Raw genomic sequence first — 25,208 nt, forward strand, 5'->3', positions numbered from 1 at the left:
AAAGATGAATGAAGGTGGAGACAAGAAGAATCGAGTTGGGATGCAGATTGCAAATCCCAATCTCGTAATACAAATAGATCCCCTGAAGGAAAGGGTGCACTGGAACCCCAAAACCCTGCTTGAAGAAATCTTCGAAAACCACAATCTCACCTGGTTGTGGATCGGGGTACCCTTCTCCTCCCGGCGCGTGCCATCCTACGAGTGCCTTGTTGTGGAGTACTTCCATGATGACGAGGTCTTTGATGGTCTGCTCGTTGCTTCTTGACTTCCACCACTCCTTCACCATGACTCTGGCTTTCTTCTGGGCGTCACTCTTCGCCATGAATCCGCCCTTGCTAAGGAGGTGGATATGGTGGAGGGGTGATTGGTGATGATCTCAGAGGTATTAGGGTTGGCAAGAGAAAGAAGAAGGCTGTGGTGGCGAATGGTAATGGGGATCAGTAAAAAGTAACTTCCCAGTTCTATATTATAAATAACCAAAAGTTCCACCGTTTCGTCTGTCCGAGATTCTTGGGGGACGTGTGCACGCGCCACAGACGGTTGTTTTCACAACCTTGAGATCTATGCCAATATATGCGCCCCTTCGTTATCAGTGTATGCGCGTCTTCGTTGCTAGTGTGAGAGGGCCCACACTGACGCACCTCCTTATAGATGCCAAGCGACTGTTTGCTTAAAAGGACAAGAAGACAGTATGACGTGCTATACCTGTCTGCTTTTTTGACTAGACGTGTTAGATTGGACTTGACAGAGTAAGAAGATGAATAAATACACCAAATAATAGTACAAGCGGCATTCGTTTCTTCGCTGCATGAATCATGCTTAGGGATGGTCCAAACACTGTAGTGCTCAGGGACTGCCCAGACCACTACCATGCTCGGGGACTGCCCAGACCACTACAATGCTTGGGGACTGCCCAGACCACTACTATGCTCGGGGACTGCCCAGACACTACAGTGCTCGGGGACTGCCCAGACCACTATAGTGCTCGGGGACTGCTCCGACCACTACCGTGCTCGGGGACTGCTCCGACCACTACCATGCTTGGGGACTGTTCCAAAGAGTGCTCGGCGACTGCTCTCCTCGGCTACATGTGACGTGTACTCACATATAGTCGAGAGGCATTTATTTGGACCTTGCTACAAGGCTTATACTTCTCCTTCCAGCAAGCTTGGGGACTATATCGGTACGATGCACCTGCCGGTGCATCTCATATTGATTATACGATGACTGGATTCTTAACTTTAGTGGAAATTCTTTTTAGACCCTAGCACCACGTGCCTACGTCACCTACTACCAGGCTCGGGGACTAAGTGGGCACACTTCACCTTGCGGTGAATGTGTTTATTTTATCGACCCCTACGCTTTGACCGATTGCTAGAGTTACTACTGTTCAAGGTCACTTACATTTCTTATCAGAAATACAAGTGGGCACACTTGATAAGGAAAGAAATCTTTTTCTTTTTTCTTTAAGAGCACCATGCATTCTTCGGACAACCAGAATCTTCGGCTATAATCGTGGTCTATTGCTCTCTGTCCTGATCAGAATGCTGACGCATTTGATTGATCAATGTTTCAATCAGTTGGAGATGACATGAAGACGGATCGCATTAGTCGAAGGAGATCGAACGACATGTCGCAGCATAATACATAGTGCTCGGGGACTAGCTGTGGGGGTATTAACCCCTATACCCTTACGGCTAGGCTTGGGCCGGCCTGGATCAGGAGGTCCGGTCCACTAGAAGAAGACACGTGGCCCGGCCAACCTGTTCAGAGTCCCGCGCAAGGAGTCAAGGCAGATTTGGAGATCAAGCAAGATCCTGGTCGGCTAGAATAGGAATCCTTATTCGGCCACCTATGGCAATTGTAACTGGCTAGGATTAGTTTCTAGATCTGTAACCCTGCCCCCCAGACTATATAAGGCAGACATAGGACCCCTCTAAAAAACATCTCTCATTGACATATAGCAATACAATCAGACGTAGGACATAGATATTACGCCTTCTTGGCGGCCGAACCTGGATAAAACCCCATGTCTATCTTACATCACCATCTTGTTTGTGGCTTGCGCATCTGTCTGTCGACAATCTACTACCTTGGGCATACCCCTAGGTAGACTGCCGACCATATTTTGTCGACATGGTCCCTCTCGGGCGAGAGCTTTGACGGTTTCTTTGCTAGTTTGCCTGAAAACTAGTCGGTTCTTCGTCACGTAAGCACGTTGGTTATCCTTTGGTGGTTTGCTTGTAAATCTCTCCGTTCTTCACCACAAAAGAGTGACATCCTTACTGCGTTCTTCGGTCCATAGCGGCCCGTGCGTTCAAGGCCCTACTGGTGTTTAATTTGGATCACTTCTGACGTCAACACACTTTTTGGCGACTCCACTGGGGACGATTGGTTCGGCTATCTCTTATAGCCGATCTCTCTGACCTAGCCTTACTCCTCGTTAATATATCTTCTTGAGCTTGCCATTACCATTGCATCTGGCCCAAAAGGCCGATCGCATCTGGTTTTGACCCCTTGTGATCTTGTTTGCGATTTTACAACAAGTTGCATTGCTTGTCAAAAAATTCAGCAAGACAGTCAAGTTATAAATCATGAAGTACCAATGTGTTGCATCACAATATTACTACAATCACCCTAAGGTACAACTTGCAAATGTATCTTATGATCCTAATAGTTATTTTGCAAGTTCTATGTGCTCTCATGTTGGTGTTGCTAGCTGTTATGATACTAGATATGTTACATCGGCTAATACTTTTGTTAATGCTCCTCATCATACACATCATAATTATGAATATTATGGTCAAGAGCCGATGCATGTTATAAATTCTTTGAGTTTTGATGCTACTAGCAACATACAACACGTAAATTGTTATTTATCGGCTATAAGTTCACAATATATGGTTCCACCACAAGATATGCTGATGAATGAGAGAATTGGCTATAACAATGCTAATTATTTAGCCAATTGCTCTGAAAATTCAGCACCATATGCCAATGCTCCTATTCATAATTCGGCTCCATATGTTACTTCCAACTCGAGCCAAATTAATGAAAATTCAGCAAGGTGTTTAAGTGCTAATACTTATGATTTGGCTTCACGTGTTACTAATAACCATAGTCGGCACCTTATGCAAAGATCAATGCTCACAATTCGGCTTTATATTTCGCTCATGACCATAGCCGAATTAGTGAAATTTCAGCAAGGCCTTCGAGTGCTAAAACTCGTGATTTGGCTCCACATATTGCTAAGAATTGTAGCCGAATCAATGAAAATTCAGCAATGTGTGCACTTGCAAACAATCATGATTCGGCTTCATTTGTTGCTCTCAAATCAAGTCGAATCGATGAAGATTTACCCATGCTAGGAATCCATATGGTTCCTCTAAATGGAAGGTGCCCACTTATCATAGACCGTACCCATTATGCTATGATTACTTGAAAACTCCTAATGGTTGGTGGGTACCTGATTTTTATGAATTTAGTGGTGAAGATGATAAAACCACTATGGAACATATTAGTATATATCTCTCACAGCTAGGTTTTACCGGTAAAGAAGACTATATGAGAGTGCGAAATTTTCCTTTATCTCTCATCGGTATTGCCTTTGCATGGTTTACATCTTTGTCGCAATGTACTATTAGTTCATGGTCTCAATTAGAGGAGCGATTCTATCAATATTTTGGAAAGACTAATGAGAAAAGGCCGATCATAGTTGAGTCATCGGTTAAAAGAGGATTGCTAGTGGGCATGAAAGAAATAATTGATTTGGATGTAAGCAAAGGTTCGGCTACAAAAGCCAAACAATACAATATCCTTTCCGAATCAATCATATCTCAAAAAACAAGTCTTGCTACAGAAAAGCATGGAAAACACCAGAAACGAGCTAGACTTATTTTTTTATGAGTCAAAGGGGTTGTACACTTATCTAGTGATTACCGCATCATTGAAGGAGATCAAGCCCCTACAAGCAACAAAGAAGGGTTGCCTGCCTGCTCAGAATCGGCTGAGCCGACTTCAAAGTCAGCTGAGCTGATTGCTGCTTGCCCTGAGTCGGCTAGGCCGACTACCTCTGCTGTCTTCCCTGAGTTGGCTAGGCCGACTTCCCAGTCAGTCAAGCCGACTACCCCTGCTAGTGCCCAAGTCGGGCTCGCCGACTTTCTCGGTCTCGGCAGCTGTCGATGCATCTTCGGATGATTCAGCATCTATTGTTGATCATTCTCTAGAGATGAAAAGCAACATCATGCAAATCAAGGACGTGCACTTTTCCAACATGATCAACAAGGTAGAAAACACAAATATTTTGCTTAAATTCCAATCTGGTCATACTATTTCAATTTCTGCATCTACTAGAGATATCCTTGCTAATTATTGTAATAGACCGATTGAGAATATCAATTTATTTGTTGATGATAAAATAAATTCAGATTCTATCGGCCAAGACATTGTTCCATATGGCAAGGCCGATAGTGGTAATTTGTCAAAGCTAAAGCTCCCTGTAAGCAATTGCAACGGTGTGGCTGAATGGATTGATAATAAATCCGATCCATTCGTTTGCCTAGCTTTAAAGCCAACTCCACAAAAGAATCAGCTAAAGAAATCAAAGTACACCTTTGAATTTACTTTTTGTGATCATGTCTTTGATGTCTTGCTCAAGAATAATTTTATTAGAATCATTGATCACAATGCTTTGCCATCTGTTAAAAATTTAGAAGAGCTTACATATTGCAAATGGCACAATTCTTCTAATCATAATACCTCTAGTTGCAATATGTTTCGTCGAGTGATCCAATCGGCCATTGATAAAGGACGATTGAGATTTTCTAAAGCTCAACACATAGACCAATTGGATTCAATTAGTCTTGATGACAAACAGGTTTCGAATCGGCTTGTATTAGCCGATTCACTGAAAGCTCAAAGCTTGAACGCCCAAGAGAGAGATGTGGAGCCCTCAAGTGAAGGCAAGGTTGTTGTTGATGAATTGCAAATAGAAGATATTCTAGAGGACAACAAAGTTATCATAGTTCCAGAAGACACTAGGGGGCAGCTGAAATCTCTCCAACCAAAGCAAAAGCCGATTGATCTCATTGAGCAAGGGGAATCGGCTAAGGATCCTCCTTTGGAGCATGTATGTCAAGATGGGGAGAAAGAGGATGCTTGTAAAGCTAATAGAGGTAAAGGCCATGACAAACAAAGAAGTAAAAGGCCAAAACTCAAGTTCGAGGAACTTCTAGCTAAATATGAGAAGATACGAGAAGTAAATATCACCAAGCGGCCAAAGAAAGTCCATTCATCAAAATTGCCTCCAAAGCGTAAGTCTCAAGAGTGGAATCGGCAAGGAGATAAATCTTACGCAGCAGTAACATATTCTCCTTTTATGCAGCCAATTCCCATGTCGTATGGACCACAACCCACATATTTTTATCCTTATTCATCTTGGGACTGGTTTGATAAAGAGGCACATGTTCCACCATATTTGAGGCCAGAATATGTAGAGTATGCAGCTCCTAGACATTTAGAGAGATCATCATCTTGTAAAGACCATTTTGCTCAAAATCGATCTGGAGCTCAACCAAAGAAGAAAGCGGTAAAACAAGTTTATCGCGTGAAGTATGATGGCCAAAAGAAGAAGAGTTCAGATCTGAATTCAACTATTGAAAAGCCAATTATATTGCTGAAAAATTCAGCTATTGATGGCAAAGAAGTGGGGAAATCATCTATTGATATTGTAGGTGCCAAATCTAAACAAAAGAAGGTGGGAGTGCCCAAAATCAAGAAAGATTTGTCGTTGTCCAAAACAGAAATAAAATCGATATGCTCAGTCAGTTTACCAAAGTGGCAAGAGGAGAAATTACAGAAGCTTAGTGCAAAGAAGCTGAAGGGAAAAGGCTTGGCATGGGTTTCTAAAGGAAGTATTCAAGCCCAGAAGGATGATGTTCAAGCAAGTGGTGCAACAAAAACAAAGGAGAGGAGATTCAAGAAACAATTGCCAAGTTAGAGGTTTGTACCAAATCATCAAAATCATTGGTTATGGCATCATCTGTATTCTCTACCTATGCATATGTGGAATTCATCCCCTGGTATACATGGTTATCCCTCAGCTCCTTATTTTGATCCTTAGTGTGGATCTTTATGTTATGGGGGGTTGCCAAATTATTTTACTTATCAATGATCAAGAGCCAAAATATTTTGTTTTAGCTATGCACATTTATGTGGATGAATTCATATGGCCGATATTTTGATATCGCCCTTAGTGTAAAAATATAGCCGATGAATGCTTGCGACCATCGTGCTATTAGAAAGCCCCCATGGAATTTACTTTGATGGCCTTAAGGCCCAGGGGGCATGATATATGCATTTTGATTTACTTCATGGATGTGACAATATGATTAGTCGGCTTGCAAATAAGGCCAAGGTGTTGGCATAATCATTATTTCTCACAATGGTGCTATTAGAGACATCAAGCCGATTAGAATTATATCTGCAACAACATTTGAGCCGAATATGAAGTTTTCTTATTCGCTTGGCCATATTGCAATCCATGGGGTATAACATGTTGAAGCCTATGGTGATTCCTTGCTGGTGGTACAGCAAGTTGCTATTGAATTTCAATGTTTAGAAGGGTCACTAAGAACTTGTCTTGATGCTTGCCTTGATATTATTGACTATTTTGTCGAATTTCAAATTCGGCATATTCTAAGGCATAAAAATCAAAAGGCCAACATGTTAGCTCAACAAGCATCTGGCTATGATGTCAGTGGACATAATTTCCATATTAAAAAACAGCCGATGCATGAAGATTTCAATTTTTCCTGTGTAGGTATAGACCAGTCAGCTAAGCCGACTGACCAAATCGGCTCAGCGACTACTCTTCTGCTATGGCCAAGTCGGCTAAGCCGACTGCCCTAGTCAGCCAAGCCAACACCTCCAAATCGGCTACGCCTACCGACCCAGTTGGCTCAGCCGACTCACCTGTGACCAGCCCGGTCAATTCGCCCGAAAAGCTATCAAATCGGCCCGATATAACTTCCAATGATGTTGGGGCTGATTTAGAAGATTGAAGGACTCCCTTGTTGAGATATCTACGTGATCCAAGTGCCAAAATTGATAAAAATATTCGGCGGAGCGCTTTCAAATATGTATTGCATAATGATAAGCTCTATCGAAGAACCACCGAAGATTTGCTGCTTAAGTGCTTGGGATCAGGGTAAGAGTGGCTATGGAAGAAGTCCATGAAGGCATCTATGGTACGCATCAATCTGCCCCAACGATGAAGTGGTTATTGTGTAGAGCCAATTTCTATTGGCCTACTATGATGGCCGATTGTTTTCGCTACTACAAAGGTTGCGAAGAGTGCCAGAAGTTTAGGAATATTCAGCTTGTGCCTGCTGCTGTGCTTCATTCTATCATCAAACCATGGCCTTTTCGTGGTTGGGGGTTAGACTTCATTGGCCAAATATATCCCCCATCTTTGAAGGGACACCGATTTGTGTTAGTTGCTATGGATTACTTTACTAAGTTGATCGAGGAAGTTCCTTTGAAGAATATGACACACAAGGAAGTAATTGAGTTCATTACTTAGCATATTATTCATAGATTCGGCATCCCTCAAACATTAACTACAGATCAAGGGACATCGTTTGTATCTAAAGAGGTGAGGGAATTTGCCGAATTATATAAGATCAAGTTGCTCAATTCATCTCCATACTATGCTTAAGCCAATGGCCAAGCTGAGTCTAGTAATAAGACTTTGATCAAACTCATCAAAAAGAAAATTGAGAAGAATCCAAGGAGATGGCATGAAGTTTTATCTGAGGCTCTATGGACACATCGCATTTCAAGGCATGGTGCTACAAAGGTTACTCCTTTTGAGTTAGTATATGGCCAAGAGTCCTTGTTGCCTGTCGAAGTGAATTTAGATGCATACAGGCTTGCTAAACAAAATGATTTATCAGTTGTTGTGTATCATGGTTTGATGATGGATAATATCGATGAGGTGACTGATGTGAGATTAAAAGCTCTCAAGAAAATAGAGAAAGATAAAGCTCGAGTTGCCAAAGCATACAACAAGAAAGTCGGGAGCAAATCCTTCTAAGTGGGAGAATTGGTGTGGAAAACCATACTACCAATTGGATCGAAGAGCAATCAGTTTGGCAAGTGATCGCCGAATTGGGAAGGTCCTTACAAAGTGGTCAAAGTTATATTCGAAAATTCATATGTGCTAGAGACATTGCAAGATGAACGTCTCACGAGAGCATTCAACGAAAGGTACTTGAAAAGGTACTTTCCAAGTGTTTGGTAAGAAGCCTAAGTGCTCACCAAACAATGGCCGATACATATATCGTCCTTAGAAAAAATGGCCGATGTATACATCGCCCTTAGCCACTGAACAACCGATGAGATGGGTATCGTCGTTGTTTGGTTTTAATTTATTTGATTAAGTGTTTTCAGGTTTATGCACCATTCACCTAAAAACAGGGGGGCATATGTTGACAACAAAAAATGTCCATTTTGTGAAGGTGTCAAAATGGGAAACGGACTTCACCATTGCGTTCCTCTCGTCGAGATGGTCAAAATATATATATGGAACGTCTAATTCAAAGTCCGGATAAAGAAGTTATGCCCTCGGAAAGATGCCACGTTGTCGGGACTTCCGACTGTCGAAAGTTCCAACAGGTGTCGAGACTTCCGGGAAGCCTGAATAAATCTACTCGGGTGTCTGGGGTTATCCCTACGTCGGGAGTTTCGACAAAAGTCAGAAGTTCTGACTGTCGGGAGTTCCGACCCAAGTCAGGACTTCCAACATACCTGACAGAAAATCCTGTTCGGATCTGACCTTTTGGATTCCGATCCGAACCGTTCCAAACTCGTGGGAAACTTGGAAAATAAGGTTTGGAGAGGTTTTCTACTGGGATAAGACCACCCCCTCTATATATATGAGAGGATCATGGCCGATTGAGTTCCCATCTATCCAATCGACAAACAAATAAATCTATTATCTCTACCCCAACCCTTTTACCCTCTTCTCCAACCCCATACTGTTCATCCTTTGATCCGACGACCAAGGATGACGCCCTAGGCTTGTCGGCCGACCTAGGGTAACCCGGCGACATCCTTGCCCTGACGGGGTCCCTCCCGGATGAGAGCTTCGACGGTTTCTTTGCTAGTTTGCCTGAAAACTAGTCGGTTTTCACAATAGCTTTCTTTTGAATCCAATTTCAAGTTCGATTAGAAGGATAGAAAGGCGATGAGAATGGGAAAAGAAAAATGCAATATTTTATTTTAATGAGTTCCCCTTTTTTGCATCTTCGTCACGTAAGCACGTTGGTTATCTTTTGGTGGTTTGCTTCTAAACCTCTCCGTTCTTCACCACGAAAGAGTGACATCCTCGCTGCGTTCTTCGGTCCGTAGCGTCCCGGGCGTCCAAGACCCTACTGGTGTTTGATTCGGATCACTTCCGACGTCAACATATACCTAGGAAGCAAAATGTTGAGTAATAATGTAATATATTACAGAATTGTATCATACCTGTAACTATTTAGATAGATCAGTAGGTTACGGAAAGCATGATTAAAGCAGGATTATATTTATTATTATGCTTCCGAGGTGGACTAATATTTTAAAATGGAGGGATTAGTTCTGAAAAGGAAACCAGAATTAAATAGCTCACCACATTTGATTGACTATTACTCGCATGGTGAGATGATATTATTATGTACATAAATCATACCTAGGTTTTAGTTCAGACTTCAGACTGATGCACACATTATGTAAGTTTGAGACAAAACGATTCCAAACTTGAAAGCAATGAATTGTGATCATGACATCTGTATTATAGTGCAATGGTGCCATTTGTTATGAAATAATTGTTGACCAGCAACTATTTCGGCTACCGCCAAAAAAAGTAAGAGAAAGAAAAGAAACCTAATTACAGGTAATATATGAACCTGTTGATTGTAACTGCAATCACTTGTCCCAGTGAAAGTTCAACCAGATACAGCCTAAAACTAACACAAGGGATAAGATACATGACTCATTGACAGTACCTGTATCCCGGCAAGAACAAAGATACATCCTGCTGTCCAGTCCATACTATCATGTGCTTAACTGTATGGCTGCCAATAAAATTTCTTGAATGCCCACCTTCTCAATGGTATACAGGGGCGTATGTGCCTTGACCATCTCTGTTGTAACTTACGTGACTTCTTGTTGCAGGAACAAAGATAGTCTGGACAGATGGATGAGCAAGTTATAAGGTTACATTTGATGATTGATGACACTCAGAACATGAAAAGCAAGTAAAGGAACTCTAGAAATTTTCAACAGACACCTGTAAATTGCAAAACTACCTTTTCCTTTCAGAAGGAAAAAACAACAGCATGTTTCTTATTGCGACTGGTCAAGTGCAGGTAACTAAATACTCCGCAGTACTGAAGACCTTGGTATATTACTGCTATAATTGAAACTTGTTTACAAGTATAAATTACTACTCATTGCACCCATCATGTGAAGTTTAACACTAGGGCTGGTTGTATTGGTAATTGATAAATGTACAGAGCAAATATAACATGTAGATCAAAAGGGACGAATGAAACGAAATCCTCACATACAGCAGGTTGCTAGTAGAGAATAGCAATCATTTAAAAGTGAATATACATCTCTTACCTTAATGCGTTGGGGCAGACCAATCCAAAATTCCAGGTTTGGAATGGCCTACAATATAAGAAAAGAGTAAGACAAGTAGTTCAAAAGCATCATGAAGTTGAAGTGTAATGGATGGAGTGGGTTCCTAAGTTAACTGCTCACAGAAATATCAGCACAAGTGAAGGCTGATCTAATCACAATTTCAAGGGAATGTTCATTGTTTACAAGGGGGAGCTATGATTCACTTGTATTTTTTATTAAAAAAATATTTGATTTATTGATAAATTTACATTCTTTATTCGTAGTTTGTTTTACCGTAGTTGTTTAATTAAATGCATTTACATTCTTTATTCGTAGTTTGTTTTACCGTAGTTGTTTAATTAAATGCATTTCTTTCACAATCCAATTAGAAATTGGGAAACCCAATTGAACAAACCAATTTCCACCAAATCCAAGTAGAATGGTCAAAAAATTTATTTCATAGCCAGGTGGACCTTGTTGTCCACAAGCAATCAATAGTTTCACTGCCGCTACGTATATTCAAGAAACATGAAGCTGGAATCAAATCAATTACAAGATTAAACTTGTGGTCTCACAGATTGATTTTAGTAAAACTTCAGTACAATTCAACATTTTGAGGAGCAAGTTGTCTCTAAACACTGGGCTCAACTACAGTCCAAATTTATTTTGAAATCGTGCCTTGAGGAGTTGGTCCAACTCAAGACTAATACAAATTTTAACAAATTATTAGTATAAGTTTTCTTTACCTAGAGATCTATGTTTGAATAGGAGTGCTTGGAAAGAAGCTATTGAAGTGCATGAACCGTGACTAGGGGCTCTTGGCGGGTTTCAACTCTAGCCTACCCCAACTTGTTTGGGACTGACAGGCTTTGTTGTTGTTGTTGTATTAGTAAAAGTTTTCTTGAGCCCATTCCCAGTGCTGGGAACATTAATCAAAAGTTATCTAGCACAAAGTTAGGACGAAATGGTACTTTTCCCTACAGATTTCGGGAAACAAAACTATTTAGAATAACCATCAATGCGCACACGCATGCAGATGTATCAGTGAAGTGGGAGTTGGGTTAATGAGATTTTTCATGTAACTCTAGTGATTAAAACTATGGATCGGAGCTTATTGATGAGAAACCATGAGAGTTACAACTAGCCTTACCAAGCAAATAACATCAAACTCCATATAATTTGACATAAAACGAATGAGGCATATAAATGGAGGACTCTTGAAAGACAAGCTTTACCTCTACAGAATGAATGCCAAGGAAATAGTATCTGTAAACTGCTCCAATCAAAATGTACCCTCCAAGAAGGCACAGAATTCTGCAGAAAAATTAGATATTAATCAAGCTGAGAACTGCTAAAAGAAAAAACTGTGAAACTCTGCGATGATGGGAAGTCACAAACAAGACTATAGTTTTGTATTAAAAAGAAATGGGCACCCAAATTCAAGGTAAAATAGACCTGAACCAGGGAGGTTAGGGGTGTATTACTCACCCCTTCCAGTAGCTGAGCTAGATTCAATTTCTTCCTACTGCAGATTAATTGTCTAATATAGCAGGTTCCAGGTTCACATAATTATATGCAGCTCAAAAGAACATACGTCATGAACGAAGTGCTTAACCATCCCCAGCCACTTCCAGAAGCAGAAACAGACCTTGCACAACCAGAAGGGTGTTTAAGTGTTGTAGCCTGTGAGGTACAATTATGTTAATGTCTTAAGGAAACAAAACTGCTGTAGAAAACTGCACCATTGCAATTTTTTTGGTACCCACATAATCACAAAGACCAGATACGACGAATTTGTCTGGTACCTATGAGTGAGAGGAAATAAAATAGCAAGGTAAAATAAGAGGTGGCAGAGAAACAAACAAAACAATAAACTTCAAGGAGATGTAAATGAAAGAATCTCCTCACTTGGGCTGCAGTTGACTCGCAAAGAACGGAAACAGAAATAGAACACTTTGATGAGAACATCTTAACAATGATACCCTTTTGAGGATTACTCTCGTCTATTATTTCCCCAATGAAACAACAATCATGTTAATTCGAGACATCGATACAGAAAGAATAGTTCTGAAAGAACTTTATGTCATTCTTACCAACTAGAGATATATGGGATTTAGATAAACTCCCAATAGTTGTGCAGACATCATACCCTGCAGACAGAAAATGCAGGTTAAAGTTACACACATTAACAATTTTTACCGATATTTGAAAAATGGAAATGGGGGACACCAATGGTCCCACAGGTACCATTCCTGATACACAATTAAGAAAATAATAGGGAAAGACTGCTGAAAACATATCCAATCAGGACTCAGGAGAGAAAAAAAGCAACCTCGAATATAATTTGACACAAGTGCACTGCACTGAGTTCCACACCTCGATGGACCACCACAGTCCTATTATGTTACATAAATAGTTTGATTATGGTACATAAATAGTTTGAAAAAACATAAATAAAGTAACAAACAAGAAAATATAATCTTTAACAGCACTCAATGCGAAGGTACAGAGGAGCCTAAATTATTAAAAAATAACGTTATTTCAATCAATTGGATCCCATGGTCTAAAGTTTAGCCACCAAACTTTAGACCACTTTTCTTGAGAATCCAAACGGGTGGTCTAAACTCTAAAGTGATGTCTAAACTTTAGCCAACCTCACAAAAATACTATTAGCTCATTAAGACCACACAAGTGAGCTAAAGTGGTCTAAAGTTTAGCCCTTAACTTTAGCCAACTAAACTTTAGACCATGGATCCAAACAGGGCCTAAGCTTGTCCTTGGCATGACAATTTTTCAAATTATTTAATAAAAGACTGTCACCTAGCACATGAATAAGCTAATTGCAAAGATGAAGTGAAGTATCACTTATAATGCGCCAATCTTCCAGTGATAAAACGTATCCTTCGTCAAATCTTACCAAATACAGCTAATGAAGTTGCTACTGAAACCGTGTCCACAAAAAAGAATACACACACAAAATAGCAAATGACAAGTAAATAAATTGTGCAGTATAATATAAATCCTATTTATAATACAATCAGGAAGTTCTATAGAATCAAAGCAGGGTGGATCAAGTGGCGACTATAACAAGAGGGTACCACAAAAGCTAAAAGGCAAGTTTTATAGAACGGCGATTAGACCGGCTATGTTGTATGGAGCAGAATGTTGGCCTACAAAGATTCGACATGTTCAACAACTGAGTGTTGCAGAAATACGTATGTTGTGATGGATTTGCGGTCACACAAGAATGGACCGAGTTCGGAATGATGATATACGTGATCGCCTAGAGGTAGCACCAATTGAAGAAAAGCTTGTCCAACATCGGTTGAGGTGGTTTGGCCATGTCCAAAGGAGACCTCCAGAGGCACCAGTGCATTATGAAGTCCTAAGCCAAGCTAATAATATGAAAAGAGGTAGAGGAAGACCGAAATTGACATAGGGGGAGGCAATAAAAAGATATTTGAAAGCTTGGTGACATGGGGGGAGGCAATAAAAAGATATTTGAAAGCTTGGATATACCTAGAGATCTATGTTTGAATAGGAGTACTTGGAAAGCAGCTATTGAAGTGCCTGAACCGTGACTTGGGACTCTTGGTGGGTTTCAACTCTAGCCTACCCCAACTTGCTTGGGACTGAAAGGCTATGTTGTTGTTGATAATACAATCAGGAAAGGCTGAGACAAACTCAATATAGTTCCAGATAAAGCAATGCAACAAGGGATGATGCTTTGCTTATTCAGCGCGAGCATGGAAATTAAATGCTGAAGTACAGGCGTGAGTGCCAAGTGTGCAAATGATCCATAATGGAAATCCTAGAGAAAACCTGAACATCTTGCGTTTAACTGATGGAATAGCTAGACCAAGGGAGTATACCTCACAATTAAGACACATAGGTGGGTCAAAGTTGAATAGCATTTCATCGCAAAGCTGCACGCATGGCACAAACAAAACTATCATTAGTGGAAGACCAAACCTTAAAAGTCTCACCCCTCCAGAAAGAGAGTGTTTTAGGAAACTCAAGAGTCTATTTTCAGTTATTAACCAGCTTATCATATTAGCTTTTGGAAATTTAGAAAGTACTATATGCCAGCATATGCAATACGCACTCATACATAAAGGAGTATACTATCTTAACCAACCTGGAACCAGAGTATGGAATCATTCACAGCCACCTTGTAAAACCTGAAACACAAGATGGGCATTACATTATTATTATATGGGACACACTCAACATATAGGTATAATAAACACAACAAATGCCATTCCCCAGAACAAATATTTCTAACACATTAGAATACAAGTATGCAACTGAGTCGAGCTGATTGAATTCAAATTTGGCGAGGCACACTTCTAAAGGCTGCCCTAGCCGCCAATGAGTCTGGAGGTCTTAGCTTCAACTCTCAGCAAGTAAGACAATCAGGCCCAGTAATGAATTCGCGGCAATCCCCATCCCGATGGACGCAGGGGAGCACTGTTTGAGTGTTTGGTACACTGGTCTTAGTATATAGTAGTTCGTCATGGGTACCTACGTCACGTACCCGTCCTCGCTGAGCACGCCGTGGCGGTGCGCCGGCGTCGGCGCCTCGAGGGCGAAGCTGTAGAGCTCGCCACCGCGCTCGACGGAGAACTCGCAGGAGCCGCCTTCCCCCGCACCGGTGAGGCCGCTGCTGCAGGCGGCCGCGAGGAGGAGGAGAAGGAGAAGCGGCGGCAGGCGGGGCCCCGGAGGCGGCATTCGCAGCGGCGGCGCAACCGAGGATGGGCGGGAGGGTGTGATCTTTTTCTGCTTGTGACCAAGGATGAGGGGAAGCGAGGAGGGAAGCCCTTTGGCGTTTGTTCCGCATCGACAGTCACGAGGCTCAACTGCTCAAGCGTCGGGACTCCGAGACCCGACGATTCCTTGGCCGGCCTCGGGGCTCGGCCGACAGCGGCAGCGTCCCCATCCGTCCTGCGGCGCGGCCTGTGTCGCGGCCTCATTCCTTGGCCTCGGGGCTTTCTGTCGCGGCCTTGTCGTGCAGGGTGACGGGTGTGATGTAGACGCCGAACCCACACACAAGGCCAGAACTGAATCGTCAGAGCACATACAGGTTTCTATGCAAAAATTTATACGAACATAGTCAAATTTAAATTATTTTTGAAAAACTTTTTTTTGTTAATAAAGCAAGCCGTGATAAAAGAAGTGGTGTTTAGCATAAATTTTTTAATAAGACCACTTAGGGTAAAAAAACGAACTATAATTTAAAACGGATTTAATACCAAAGTTCAAGGACAACATTCTGCAGCAGGGAGTAAGATTTATCACTATTATTCATATCGGCAAAGCCAAACTTTCTCGAGACAATTTATTTGGTGTATGTTATGTACAAAGCCAGCAAGATTGGACGTGGAAACGAACCACATCATGATCCATCTATCTATCTGTGCATCGAGCTCTTCCTTCCCGCAACGGCAGCGACGCTCTCGCGGGCAGCAGCACCGACCGCGTCCGCACCGCGCGGCGGCGGCGAGCCGCTCTGCCCGCCGCCGTCGTTGTCGCCACCCGCGTTGCAGTACCCCTTGAGCATGTCCCCTTCCTGCGGGGTGAAGCCGATGATGGACAGCACGGAGTCGGCGGCCCAGCAGCTCTGCTCGATGACGCGGATGGCGCTGCAGCACCCGGGCCCCAGGAACGCCTCGCCCTTGATGAAGAGGATGATGATCTCGCCCGTGCACGACTTGATCTCCACCAGCGCCTCCCAGCACTGCTGCGCCTCCGCGCCCTCCAGCCGCTCCGCCAGTGCAGGCAGGCCCCGAACTGAAGGCGACGACGACGGGGCAAAAGCCATCGGCGGCGCCCGTTGCGCGGCCGTCGACGCGGCCAGCAGCGCCAGGCAGGTGAGCGCGGCCAGCAGGGACAGGCGGGAGAATGTCATGATTGGTGGTGGTGCCTTTTGCTCTAGTAAGAGTAAAACTTGGGACGATGAATGAAGGTTAAGTAAGATATGCGCTAGTTAATTTATAGCTGAGGCTCGCGGCTGTACTTTATAGAAGGTGCAGGCAGTAACTGCAGGCAAGCCAAGAGTCACAATTTTTCAGAATGTGTAAAAGCCACGCTTTTTCCCTAATGGAAAAGAAAGTGGACAGTAAATTAAATTCTCTGGCACTACCGCACTAACGTAAAATTCCACCGTGCCATACTGCCGTGGAGCCACGGACACAGTCATGCCTGCTTATCTTCCAATTTTATGTATTTTGATTTAGAGGGTGTCTACTGTATAACCATGTGTTTTATACCATTTCAATATATTTTTTTACACCATAAGATTAAGATCCAACAGCCTCCATCCTTCTTCTACCTATAGCCTTCCTCTACTTCCAGACAATCACAAGATCACAAATCCACATATCACAAATCACATATCACATAAAACAATTTTTTTCTATGGAAGAACAAAATACAGAGGGGTTGATTCCCTTGCCCGTTCTTCATGGGTCGTCGCGTCGTGGTCCCCTGGCCAGTGCTGGTGCTACGCTGCTGGTGCACTGCTGCCTCTGCTGGTGTCGCGTCATGGGTCGTCGCGCCGCGTCATGGGTCGTTCGAAGCGCAGATCTGCTAGTGCGCCGCTAGTGCCGCTGGTGCCTGACGGACGCATATTTGACGGACGTGGATAAACCGAGCCAACGATCCGGTGAACTAAAATCCATGTGTTTTTTTTTGTGCTAAAACACACGTATGTTGGATAGCATTTTTTATTTTGATTTTGATTTGAAAACAGGGTATTTTGCACGCCAATTTGATTGTCAACCTTGAACTATAAAACCAGATCCGAGAACGTGTCCTCCTTGCTGATTTCAAATGTCGTTTTTTTTATTTTGTAAAAACTTGATAGCTAATTTACTTTAAATAAATAAAAAAAATATGAAACTCATAGTCATGCTTATTATTTATCTATCTATCTATATCTCTTATAAAACAAAACCCCACTAATCCTATTTTTCTACTTCCACGTTGTGCCACGTCATCACCATTGTTTTAGCCATCGTATCTTAAGCAGTCATTTCCATCCTGGCTATTAATTGTTTGTGCAATTTATAACTCCACTTATTTTCCATCCGCTTTCATGGCCATTAGTATCTGCCGCGCAGCCATTACAGACCTCACGAAGAGGCACAGAGGCAACAAATCATTGATCTGATGTTATTGATCTCAGATGCTGCTTTGCAAGTGATTGATAGGATTCCTTGATTACCGTGGCAATAGGTTTGCAAGAATCCTCTTCTTTGTCTAAAAAGAATTGAATATATACTTATCAAAGTTTTTTTCTTTTCCTTCAGCAACATCCATACCTTCTCACCTCTCATTAGTAATTTCATACCTCATGCCCATTGATAATCATATGAGGTCCTCAATCTTCTTGCTAATTATTTCCTTTCCAGGGCAGCTAGCTATTACTTCATGTTGCTTCTACGGTCAATTTTTTTAGGTATAAATCTCTCGAGCCTTCAGTCACTGGCCCACATAGTGCACACTGCACAACATTTTCCTAAATTTTGGTATTTCTATTTTTCTACGCAACGAAGGATGGCCTGCTTTAGTGGATTACTGTTATATTCTCTTCGTGACTATCCTGAAGTTCTGCAAAGTGTTTAACAACAATGTTGTAAATGATACACTGATGGAATCAGTTGTAAGAAAGTTGATTATATAGGCCCTGTTCGCTTGGGCTTATTTGGCTGATAAGCCATGACTGAAAGTACTGTTAGCTGATTTGGTGTAAGAGAAAAATATTGTTCGTTGGCTGAAAAAGTACGGCTTATAAGCTAAACAAGTCCAAGCGAACAGGGTGATAATTGGCACGAATTAACAATTAGATGAGTATTTATCAGTTTACCTCACCCACTTACGTGTGCAACATGTGCAGCTTTCACCTGAGACATGGAATTCATCCTAGAGTAATGTATATTTCAATTCATAATTTTTTAAATAGTATTGTTTGTTTCATCCAATAGACATCTAAAGTTACTCTAAAAAATTCCTACGCGCGTAGGGAATTCTTCTAGTTTAAAACAAATAAGATCCAAATAAAACACCGGTAGATAAACAACATTTTCAAAAAAATTCGGTGCTACTAGTTTCATATCTTTTTTTCAAATTCAAAATAAATTTGTTATGTATTTTTTGAGATTAAACTAGATTTTTATTATTTCTAAAAATAGAAAAACACCTTTGAAAATAGCTAAAGGACTAAACTCGTCCGCTTTCAACAGTTAGAAGACCTTTTAAGTAATATCCGATTTCATAATTTGAGGTTGAAAAACAAACTGACGTACAAATTAGAGGTTGAAAATGAACTTATACCTTTTGGTTATGATTGGTGTTATATGTATCTCTGAACCAAAAACATCTCATACAGTGAAGAGTGCACCCCTGACTTATGCATGCAAAAACAAACAGATTTTCTTTGCGTGACAAATTTTAAACACTATAAGGGGGCCATTTGGATCTCTTCGTTCTGGAAAAATTGAAACCTACATAATGGATTAGGTTATTTGGCTAGAAATTTAACATTCCATAACTTGCACAAGCTCATAAATAAGCCTATCTCAAATTTATAGGGTGAAAGATGGAAATTGATTCTATAGATCACTATGCTATAATTTTATTCTCCAACTTATAACATATTCTTCAACTCATTTTCCTACAATAGAAATGTAAACATATAAGTATGTCCATTGTATGCCTAACAATAAATACAACAACAACAACAACAACAACAAAGCCTTTAAGTCCCAAACAAGTTGGGGTAGGCTAGAGTTGAAACCCAACAGAAATAATCAAGGTTCAGGCACGTGAATAGCTGTCTTCCAAGCACTCCTATCTAAGGCTAAGTCTTTGGGTATATTCCATCCTTTCAAGTCTCCTTTTATTGCCTCTACCCAAGTCAACTTCGGTCTTCCTCTGCCTCTCTTCACGTTACTATCCTGACTTAGGATTCCACTACGCACCGGTGCATCTGGAGGTCTCCGTTGCACATGTCCAAACCATCTCAACCGGTGTTGGACAAGTTTTTCTTCAATTGGCGCTACCCCTAATCTCTCACGTATATCATCGTTCCGAACTCGATCCCTTCTTGTATGACCGCAAATCCAACGCAACATACGTATTTCTGCGACACTTAGCTATTGAATATGTCGTCTTTTCGTAGGCCAACATTCTGCACCATACAACATAGCAGGTCTAATCGCCGTCCTATAAAACTTGCCTTTTAGCTTCTGTGGTACCCTTTTGTCACATAGGATACCAGACGCTTGCCGCCACTTCATCCACCCTGCTTTGATTCTATGGCTAACATCTTCATCAATATCCCTGTCCCTCTGTAGCATTGATCCTAAATATCGAAAGGTATCCTTCCTAGGCACTACTTGACCTTCCAAACTAACATCTTCCTCCTCCCGAGTAGTAGTGCCGAAGTCACATCTCATATACTCAGTTTTAGTTCTACCAAGTCTAAAACCTTTGGACTCCAAAGTCTCCCGCCATAACTCCAGTTTCTGATTCACTCCTGTCCGGCTTTCATCAACTAGCACTACATCGTCCGCGAAAAGCATACACCAAGGGATGCCCCCTTGTATGTCCCTTGTGACCTCATCCATCACTAAAGCAAACAAATAAGGGCTCAAAGCTGACCCTTGATGTAGTCCTATCCTAATCGGGAAGTCATCCGTGTCTCCATCACTTGTTCGAACTCTAGTCACAACATTGCTGTACATGTCCTTAATGAGCTCGACGTACTTCGTTGGGACTTTATGTTTGTCCAACGCCCACCACATAACATTCCTTAGTATTTTATCATAAGCCTTCTCCAAGTCAATAAAAACCATGTGTAGGTCCTTCTTCTTCTCCCTATACCGCTCCATAACTTGTCTTATTAAGAAAATGGCTTCCATGGTTGATCTTCCGAGCATGAAACTAAATTGGTTCATAGAGACCCACGTTATTGCTCTCAAGCGATGCTCGATAACTCTCTCCTATAGCTTCATAGTATGGCTCATCAACTTAATTCCTCGGTAATTTGTACAACTTTGAATATCCCCTTTATTCTTGTAGATCGGTACCAATATACTTCTCCTCCACTCATCAGGCATCTTGTTTGATCGAAAAAATGCCTAACAATAAATATATAAATATATTTCATATACTTAATTAATCTATGCCTAAATTGTAATTATTATAATGAATTCAATTCAAGGATCCAAACGGCCTCTAACATCTTTGTTTATGGGACCGAGGGACTACAAGGCATCTCAGCAAGTCAGCATCCGTTTACCGGTATCTGAACGAAGTTCTTCTACATAAGTCAGTGTTCATTGACTGAAAGATGAATAATTGACCGTGTATAACTGTGTAACACATTTTCTTAGGCACTGACAATTGCACAAACAAAAAGACATGCTCCCCTCTGTGGCAGGCCCAACCCCAGCTCACAGAGTCACAGCTGTGGATTAGACTTTGTACACTGCTGCCTAGGTCTCCAGCTAAACTGCGCGGTTCACTTGTAGTTAAAATGCATAACGTGCAGCACCTTCTGTTGATTGGACTTTCTAAGATGTAGTGAAACCAAGAATGTATCTATCATGAAATGGCAACATTACCAGGTTCAAATTTTTGAACAAGAGAAGAGCTGCTGGTTGACTCAGCCAGACTATTTTAAAGCACATCATTACATTTGGACTAAACCTACCAATTCTGATAGCCACTCTAAGAGACATCAGAAATTGTGCCATTCCAGGAATAATATTATCTGATGGTGCACCGAGACTTTGGAGTACATTCAACAAGAGGCCCAAAGAAACAGTTTGAAGGCTCACAGCCTGTTCGTTTGGCTGTGGCTTGTCATAAACGATCGTAAATTTCCAGCCGGAACAGTATTTTTCTCTCACACAAACCAGCCAGCAGTATTTCTTAACGAACCAGCAACGATATGAACCAGCCAACCGAACAGGCTGTCAATCTAGCCTCACCAGACTATATACAGACAATGCAAAACCACAAAACTAATGATAGCAACATGGGCAATGTTAGGTGCAAAGAAGTGGCAGCAGAAGTGCAAATTGCGAGAGGAAACAAACAACTGTCGACAGATGGATCAACAGTAGTTATCAAACCTAGGCCATTGAAGTAGCAACTATCCTCACTCTGATCATGCTGCTGGTAGTAGTTGTTGAACGCATATGACACATTACCAGGCCAGGCAAGACCTGAGCAGGAGCCACCAGGTAACAGAGAAGTGCAGTCGCCATTGGAGCAAGCTGACGAGAAACTAGAAGAAACATTGGACAAATCCTTATTGTTGTCTACCACACACCATTTTGATAGAAGGTAATTGACATCAGGGGTATTCTTGAGTGATTTAGGACCTTGACCTATGTTGGCATAGTACTTTGCCTGGCCATCAAAGGTAAAAATGCCATGGTGCCTTTCATAACCTCCACTAGCTATACTCCGTTGATCTTCATCTAAAAGGCTGAAGAGATACATCTCAATTGGAGGGACTTTTGGGCGAAGTGGAGTCCCAGACTTTTTGGCCAGGTGGTTGACTAGGCCAGTCATGAACGACTGAGCAATAGCAGGAGTTGCGTTCACAGCTCCATCTGTTGGCCATCCTGCTCTCCCAACAATGATGTCCATGTCACTGAAGCCAGCTTTGGTTAGAGAAGTGACCAGAGCATCTATGCTTGCATCAACGTAGTTGTCATACTTGTTTTGACCATCTTTTACAGGATGAGACATTAGTTGGAAAAGGTAATAGTCCAATGACATATTTTTGTTGTGTTGAAAGCTAAAAAATGGATCCAGCTCGACCATAAATGGAGAACTGCTGTTGGCAAGAAATGAGAGGAGATCTGCCATGGTCTTGTTAACATCAGATCTGAAGCTAGCTTTCGAGGGCAGGGTAGATGCATTCTGGAATGTGTCAGCACTACAAGGTACTACCACCTTCATCTTGCCAGACAATTTTGCATGGACTAATGCTTGTTGAACATTTTCTGCTGCATGAACTACAAAAGGATGAAAATTCTGTCCATGACATAGAAGAAAGGGCTCATCCCCAACAACAATATACCTGTGAAGTCAATTTGTTTGTCAATTTAAAAATATTATTAAAGATACAATTAAAAAACAGACTTGCAACATAGATGCACAAACAGATTGAACACAAATAATGGCATTATTTAACGCATGATTCCCTTCATCTATGCAGTGGGATATACAATGTCGTCATGATACTTGCTCTATAACACACCGCAAATTATTATTTTTTTTGCAGAAATGAAACATAATCATCTGCCACAAAAGGTACACATCACTGAAGACCCAACTATGTACTCTTTTCGGCTATTTAGGGTCTAGGCGCAAGCGAACGCTAGACCAGTTGGTTTGGCTGTGCGCTTTGCACCCTGCTGGCCAGAGTTCGAACCCCCTCGGGGACGGATTTGTTGGCCGGAGGAGGCGCAGTTTATCTGCGCGTCGAAAAAAAATCTCCTCGTCTGTCCCAGTCTCACGGGAACTGCGGTGCCGCTGTGTATGGATGGGGTAGAGGTTCGGGGGTTTTCTCGACCTGCGTGAGAAGGTCTTCTTCTTAAGCACAATGCCCGGGGGCTGTCTTACCCCCCGCGGGTTGAGTTTTTATTTAGGCTTTGACATAGCAGTGAACGTAAAATACAACTCTATTATTCTGCTACTTTTGAACCTGATATACGAAATGAAGAATATCAAAAGATAACCTAAATGTCCTCCCAGGTTCAAAGTTGTAACCTAAGAGGATTATATTCACATTCTGCCCATTGAAGTTCTACGAAATGGTAAATTCTACCTCCAATTGTTTACTTGGCATAGATAAAAGTCATTGTAGCATCCCTCAATTGCATTCACCAATCAGGAACCTGTCACTACCAGCATATCAGTAGTGACATTTTGTGGATTTTTCATAGTTTAAATTTCACAGAAGAGGTTCTCCAGGTACTACTACTACCTAGTTATAAGAAAATTCCAGTGAACTATTGCAAGGCAGAAGCACCAAGTTATCAACTGAAGCCAACTAATACATTCAGTAAAGAAATGGTTCCCTTCTTCGATTCAGATTGATCAGCCACACATCCGACATAATATCCAATCTTATTATAGAAATAAGGTAACAAATGCACAGGCAGCACAGCCCACTTTTCCGTGGGATCCAGCCATCCACAGTAGAACTGCAGTGACTACTGTAACGGGTTGTGAGTACGAAGACTGCAGTCATATTGATTAATCGAGTCAATTGGAAGTCAGCTGTGCCCAATTGGTCCTTTTCTGTCGACATGAGAATTAGGTCAACTAAAACCATCATCCGTGCTTCGTTTTCTCTCAGAACATTCGACTAGCAAAAGACTCCGAGGCACCTAAAAAGCGTGCATTGGAAGGGAGCTCTTACTCGAACCGCACGCTGGAGGAGTAACGGGTGACATTGTCGTGGACCCAGGCGGTGGCGGCCTTGGTGGAGGAGGCGAGGGGCCGGAGCAGCGCGTCAGGGACCCCGACGCTGACGGCGATGCGGGTGCCTGCAAGCACCGCGAGCGCGTCGGAGGAGGCGGCGGCGAGGCGGACGCGGGGAACGGAGTTGGGGAGGAGGAGGCCCCGTACGACCTGCGCCGCCGGGAGCGAGTGGGAGGACGCGAAGCCCCAGTTCACACCCACCGCGAGAGCCGGCGGTGGAGGCGCCATGGCGAGGAGGAACAGGAGGAGGCCAGGTACGAGCGGCCGCAGCGGGCGGCGGCGACTGGAGCTGGACGGCATTGCCTCGTGTTCCGTGCGCGCTGTAGCCACTAGTAGTGCTGCTATGCCGTCTGCGGTGTGCAGTTGCGGCGGCCTCTCTCAGGCTCTTTGTCTCGGCCCTCTTTCTTCCCGTGCTGCCGTGGGCAGAGACGACTACGTCTACGCGTAGCTGAATATATATACTATTGTTTTACTTGTTTTATTACCTACCAAATCTCAATATATTTACATAAAGTAAATTTCTCATGAAAGGGAAATTGAACATGAGGGTTTTTAGGAGGGCAGAAAGTTGACACGAGTTTATCTATTTTCTTGACCCTCCACACTATAGTAAGACTAGGGGTCCCAGGGACCGGTCGGCTGTATGCCTTATATTTTCGAGAGATTTTCTTATTTGACACTGGGAAAATAGGTCGTTCCTTTTTTGGCCCTGAAATTTTCTTCGTTCCCTATTTGACACTCACTTCAACTTTCGTTCCTAATTTAACACTGCTGTCAAATCCGTTAGCTAACGGTGTTAACTGGCCGTTAAAAAGACGTTTTTGCCCCTAGAAAAAAACGGCGAAGCAAATTTGAGAGGAAAAAAAACCTGCGCCCGCCTCTGATGCATGCGCCCAGCTAAAAAAAAAGGCGCAGGTTTTTTTTCCTCTCAAATTTGCTTCGCCGCTTTTTTTCTAGGGGCAAAAACGTCTTTTTAACGGCCAGTTAACACCGTTAGCTAACGGATTTGACGGCAGTGTCAAATTAGGAACGAA

The 25,208-nt window shown here is 42.2% G+C and overlaps 2 protein-coding genes and 1 pseudogene across 6 annotated transcripts; all 3 read right to left on the minus strand.

Annotated features, from left to right (window-relative positions):
• Positions 1-9,301: 9,301 nt before the first annotated feature.
• On the minus strand, positions 9,302-15,642 carry LOC136540827 (uncharacterized). Of its 5 annotated transcripts, XR_010780025.1 has the most exons (12): positions 15,203-15,642; positions 14,804-14,846; positions 14,538-14,591; positions 12,998-13,061; positions 12,759-12,815; positions 12,574-12,668; positions 12,432-12,470; positions 12,260-12,348; positions 11,901-11,979; positions 10,666-10,713; positions 10,047-10,228; positions 9,302-9,474 (listed from the first exon to the last, which is right to left on the minus strand). XR_010780025.1 is itself a non-coding variant. In XM_066532842.1 (11 exons), the coding sequence occupies exons 1-10, from the start codon at positions 15,394-15,396 to the stop codon at positions 10,667-10,669; spliced, it is 726 nt and encodes a 241-aa protein (XP_066388939.1). In that variant the 5' UTR covers positions 15,397-15,642; the 3' UTR covers positions 9,667-10,228; position 10,666. The 5 variants fall into 5 exon arrangements, 4 of the variants coding, with proteins under 4 accessions (XP_066388939.1, XP_066388938.1, XP_066388937.1 ...); XM_066532842.1 differs by lacking the exon at positions 9,302-9,474 and having other exon boundaries at positions 9,667-10,228; positions 12,260-12,313; XM_066532841.1 differs by lacking the exon at positions 9,302-9,474 and having other exon boundaries at positions 9,667-10,228; positions 12,260-12,313; positions 12,408-12,470.
• A 354-nt stretch (positions 15,643-15,996) lies between these two features.
• Positions 15,997-16,586, minus strand: LOC136540829 (egg cell-secreted protein 1.3-like). The gene has a single exon (XM_066532843.1). It carries the CDS (start codon positions 16,571-16,573, stop codon positions 16,076-16,078), a length of 498 nt encoding a protein of 165 aa, XP_066388940.1. The 5' UTR covers positions 16,574-16,586; the 3' UTR covers positions 15,997-16,075.
• Positions 16,587-21,658: 5,072 nt separating this feature from the next.
• Positions 21,659-24,586, minus strand: LOC136537511 (glucan endo-1,3-beta-glucosidase 9-like; annotated as a pseudogene).
• Positions 24,587-25,208: the final 622 nt, after the last annotated feature.

Source organism: Miscanthus floridulus, chromosome 2 (assembly GCF_019320115.1).
Source record: "Miscanthus floridulus cultivar M001 chromosome 2, ASM1932011v1, whole genome shotgun sequence".
NCBI lineage: Eukaryota > Viridiplantae > Streptophyta > Magnoliopsida > Poales > Poaceae > Miscanthus > Miscanthus floridulus.

Coding starts and splice junctions, on each gene's coding strand:
- LOC136540827 (XM_066532839.1), bottom strand. CDS start 15,396: ATGCCGCCTCCGGGGCCCCGCCTGCCGCCGCTTCTCCTTCTCCTCCTC. Junction 12,471..12,573: donor GCGAGTCAACTGCAGCCCAA/GTGAGGAGATTC, acceptor TCTCACTCATAG/GTACCAGACAAATTCGTCGT. Junction 11,980..12,259: donor TTAAGCACTTCGTTCATGAC/GTATGTTCTTTT, acceptor ATTTTTCTGCAG/AATTCTGTGCCTTCTTGGAG.
- LOC136540829 (XM_066532843.1), bottom strand. CDS start 16,573: ATGACATTCTCCCGCCTGTCCCTGCTGGCCGCGCTCACCTGCCTGGCG.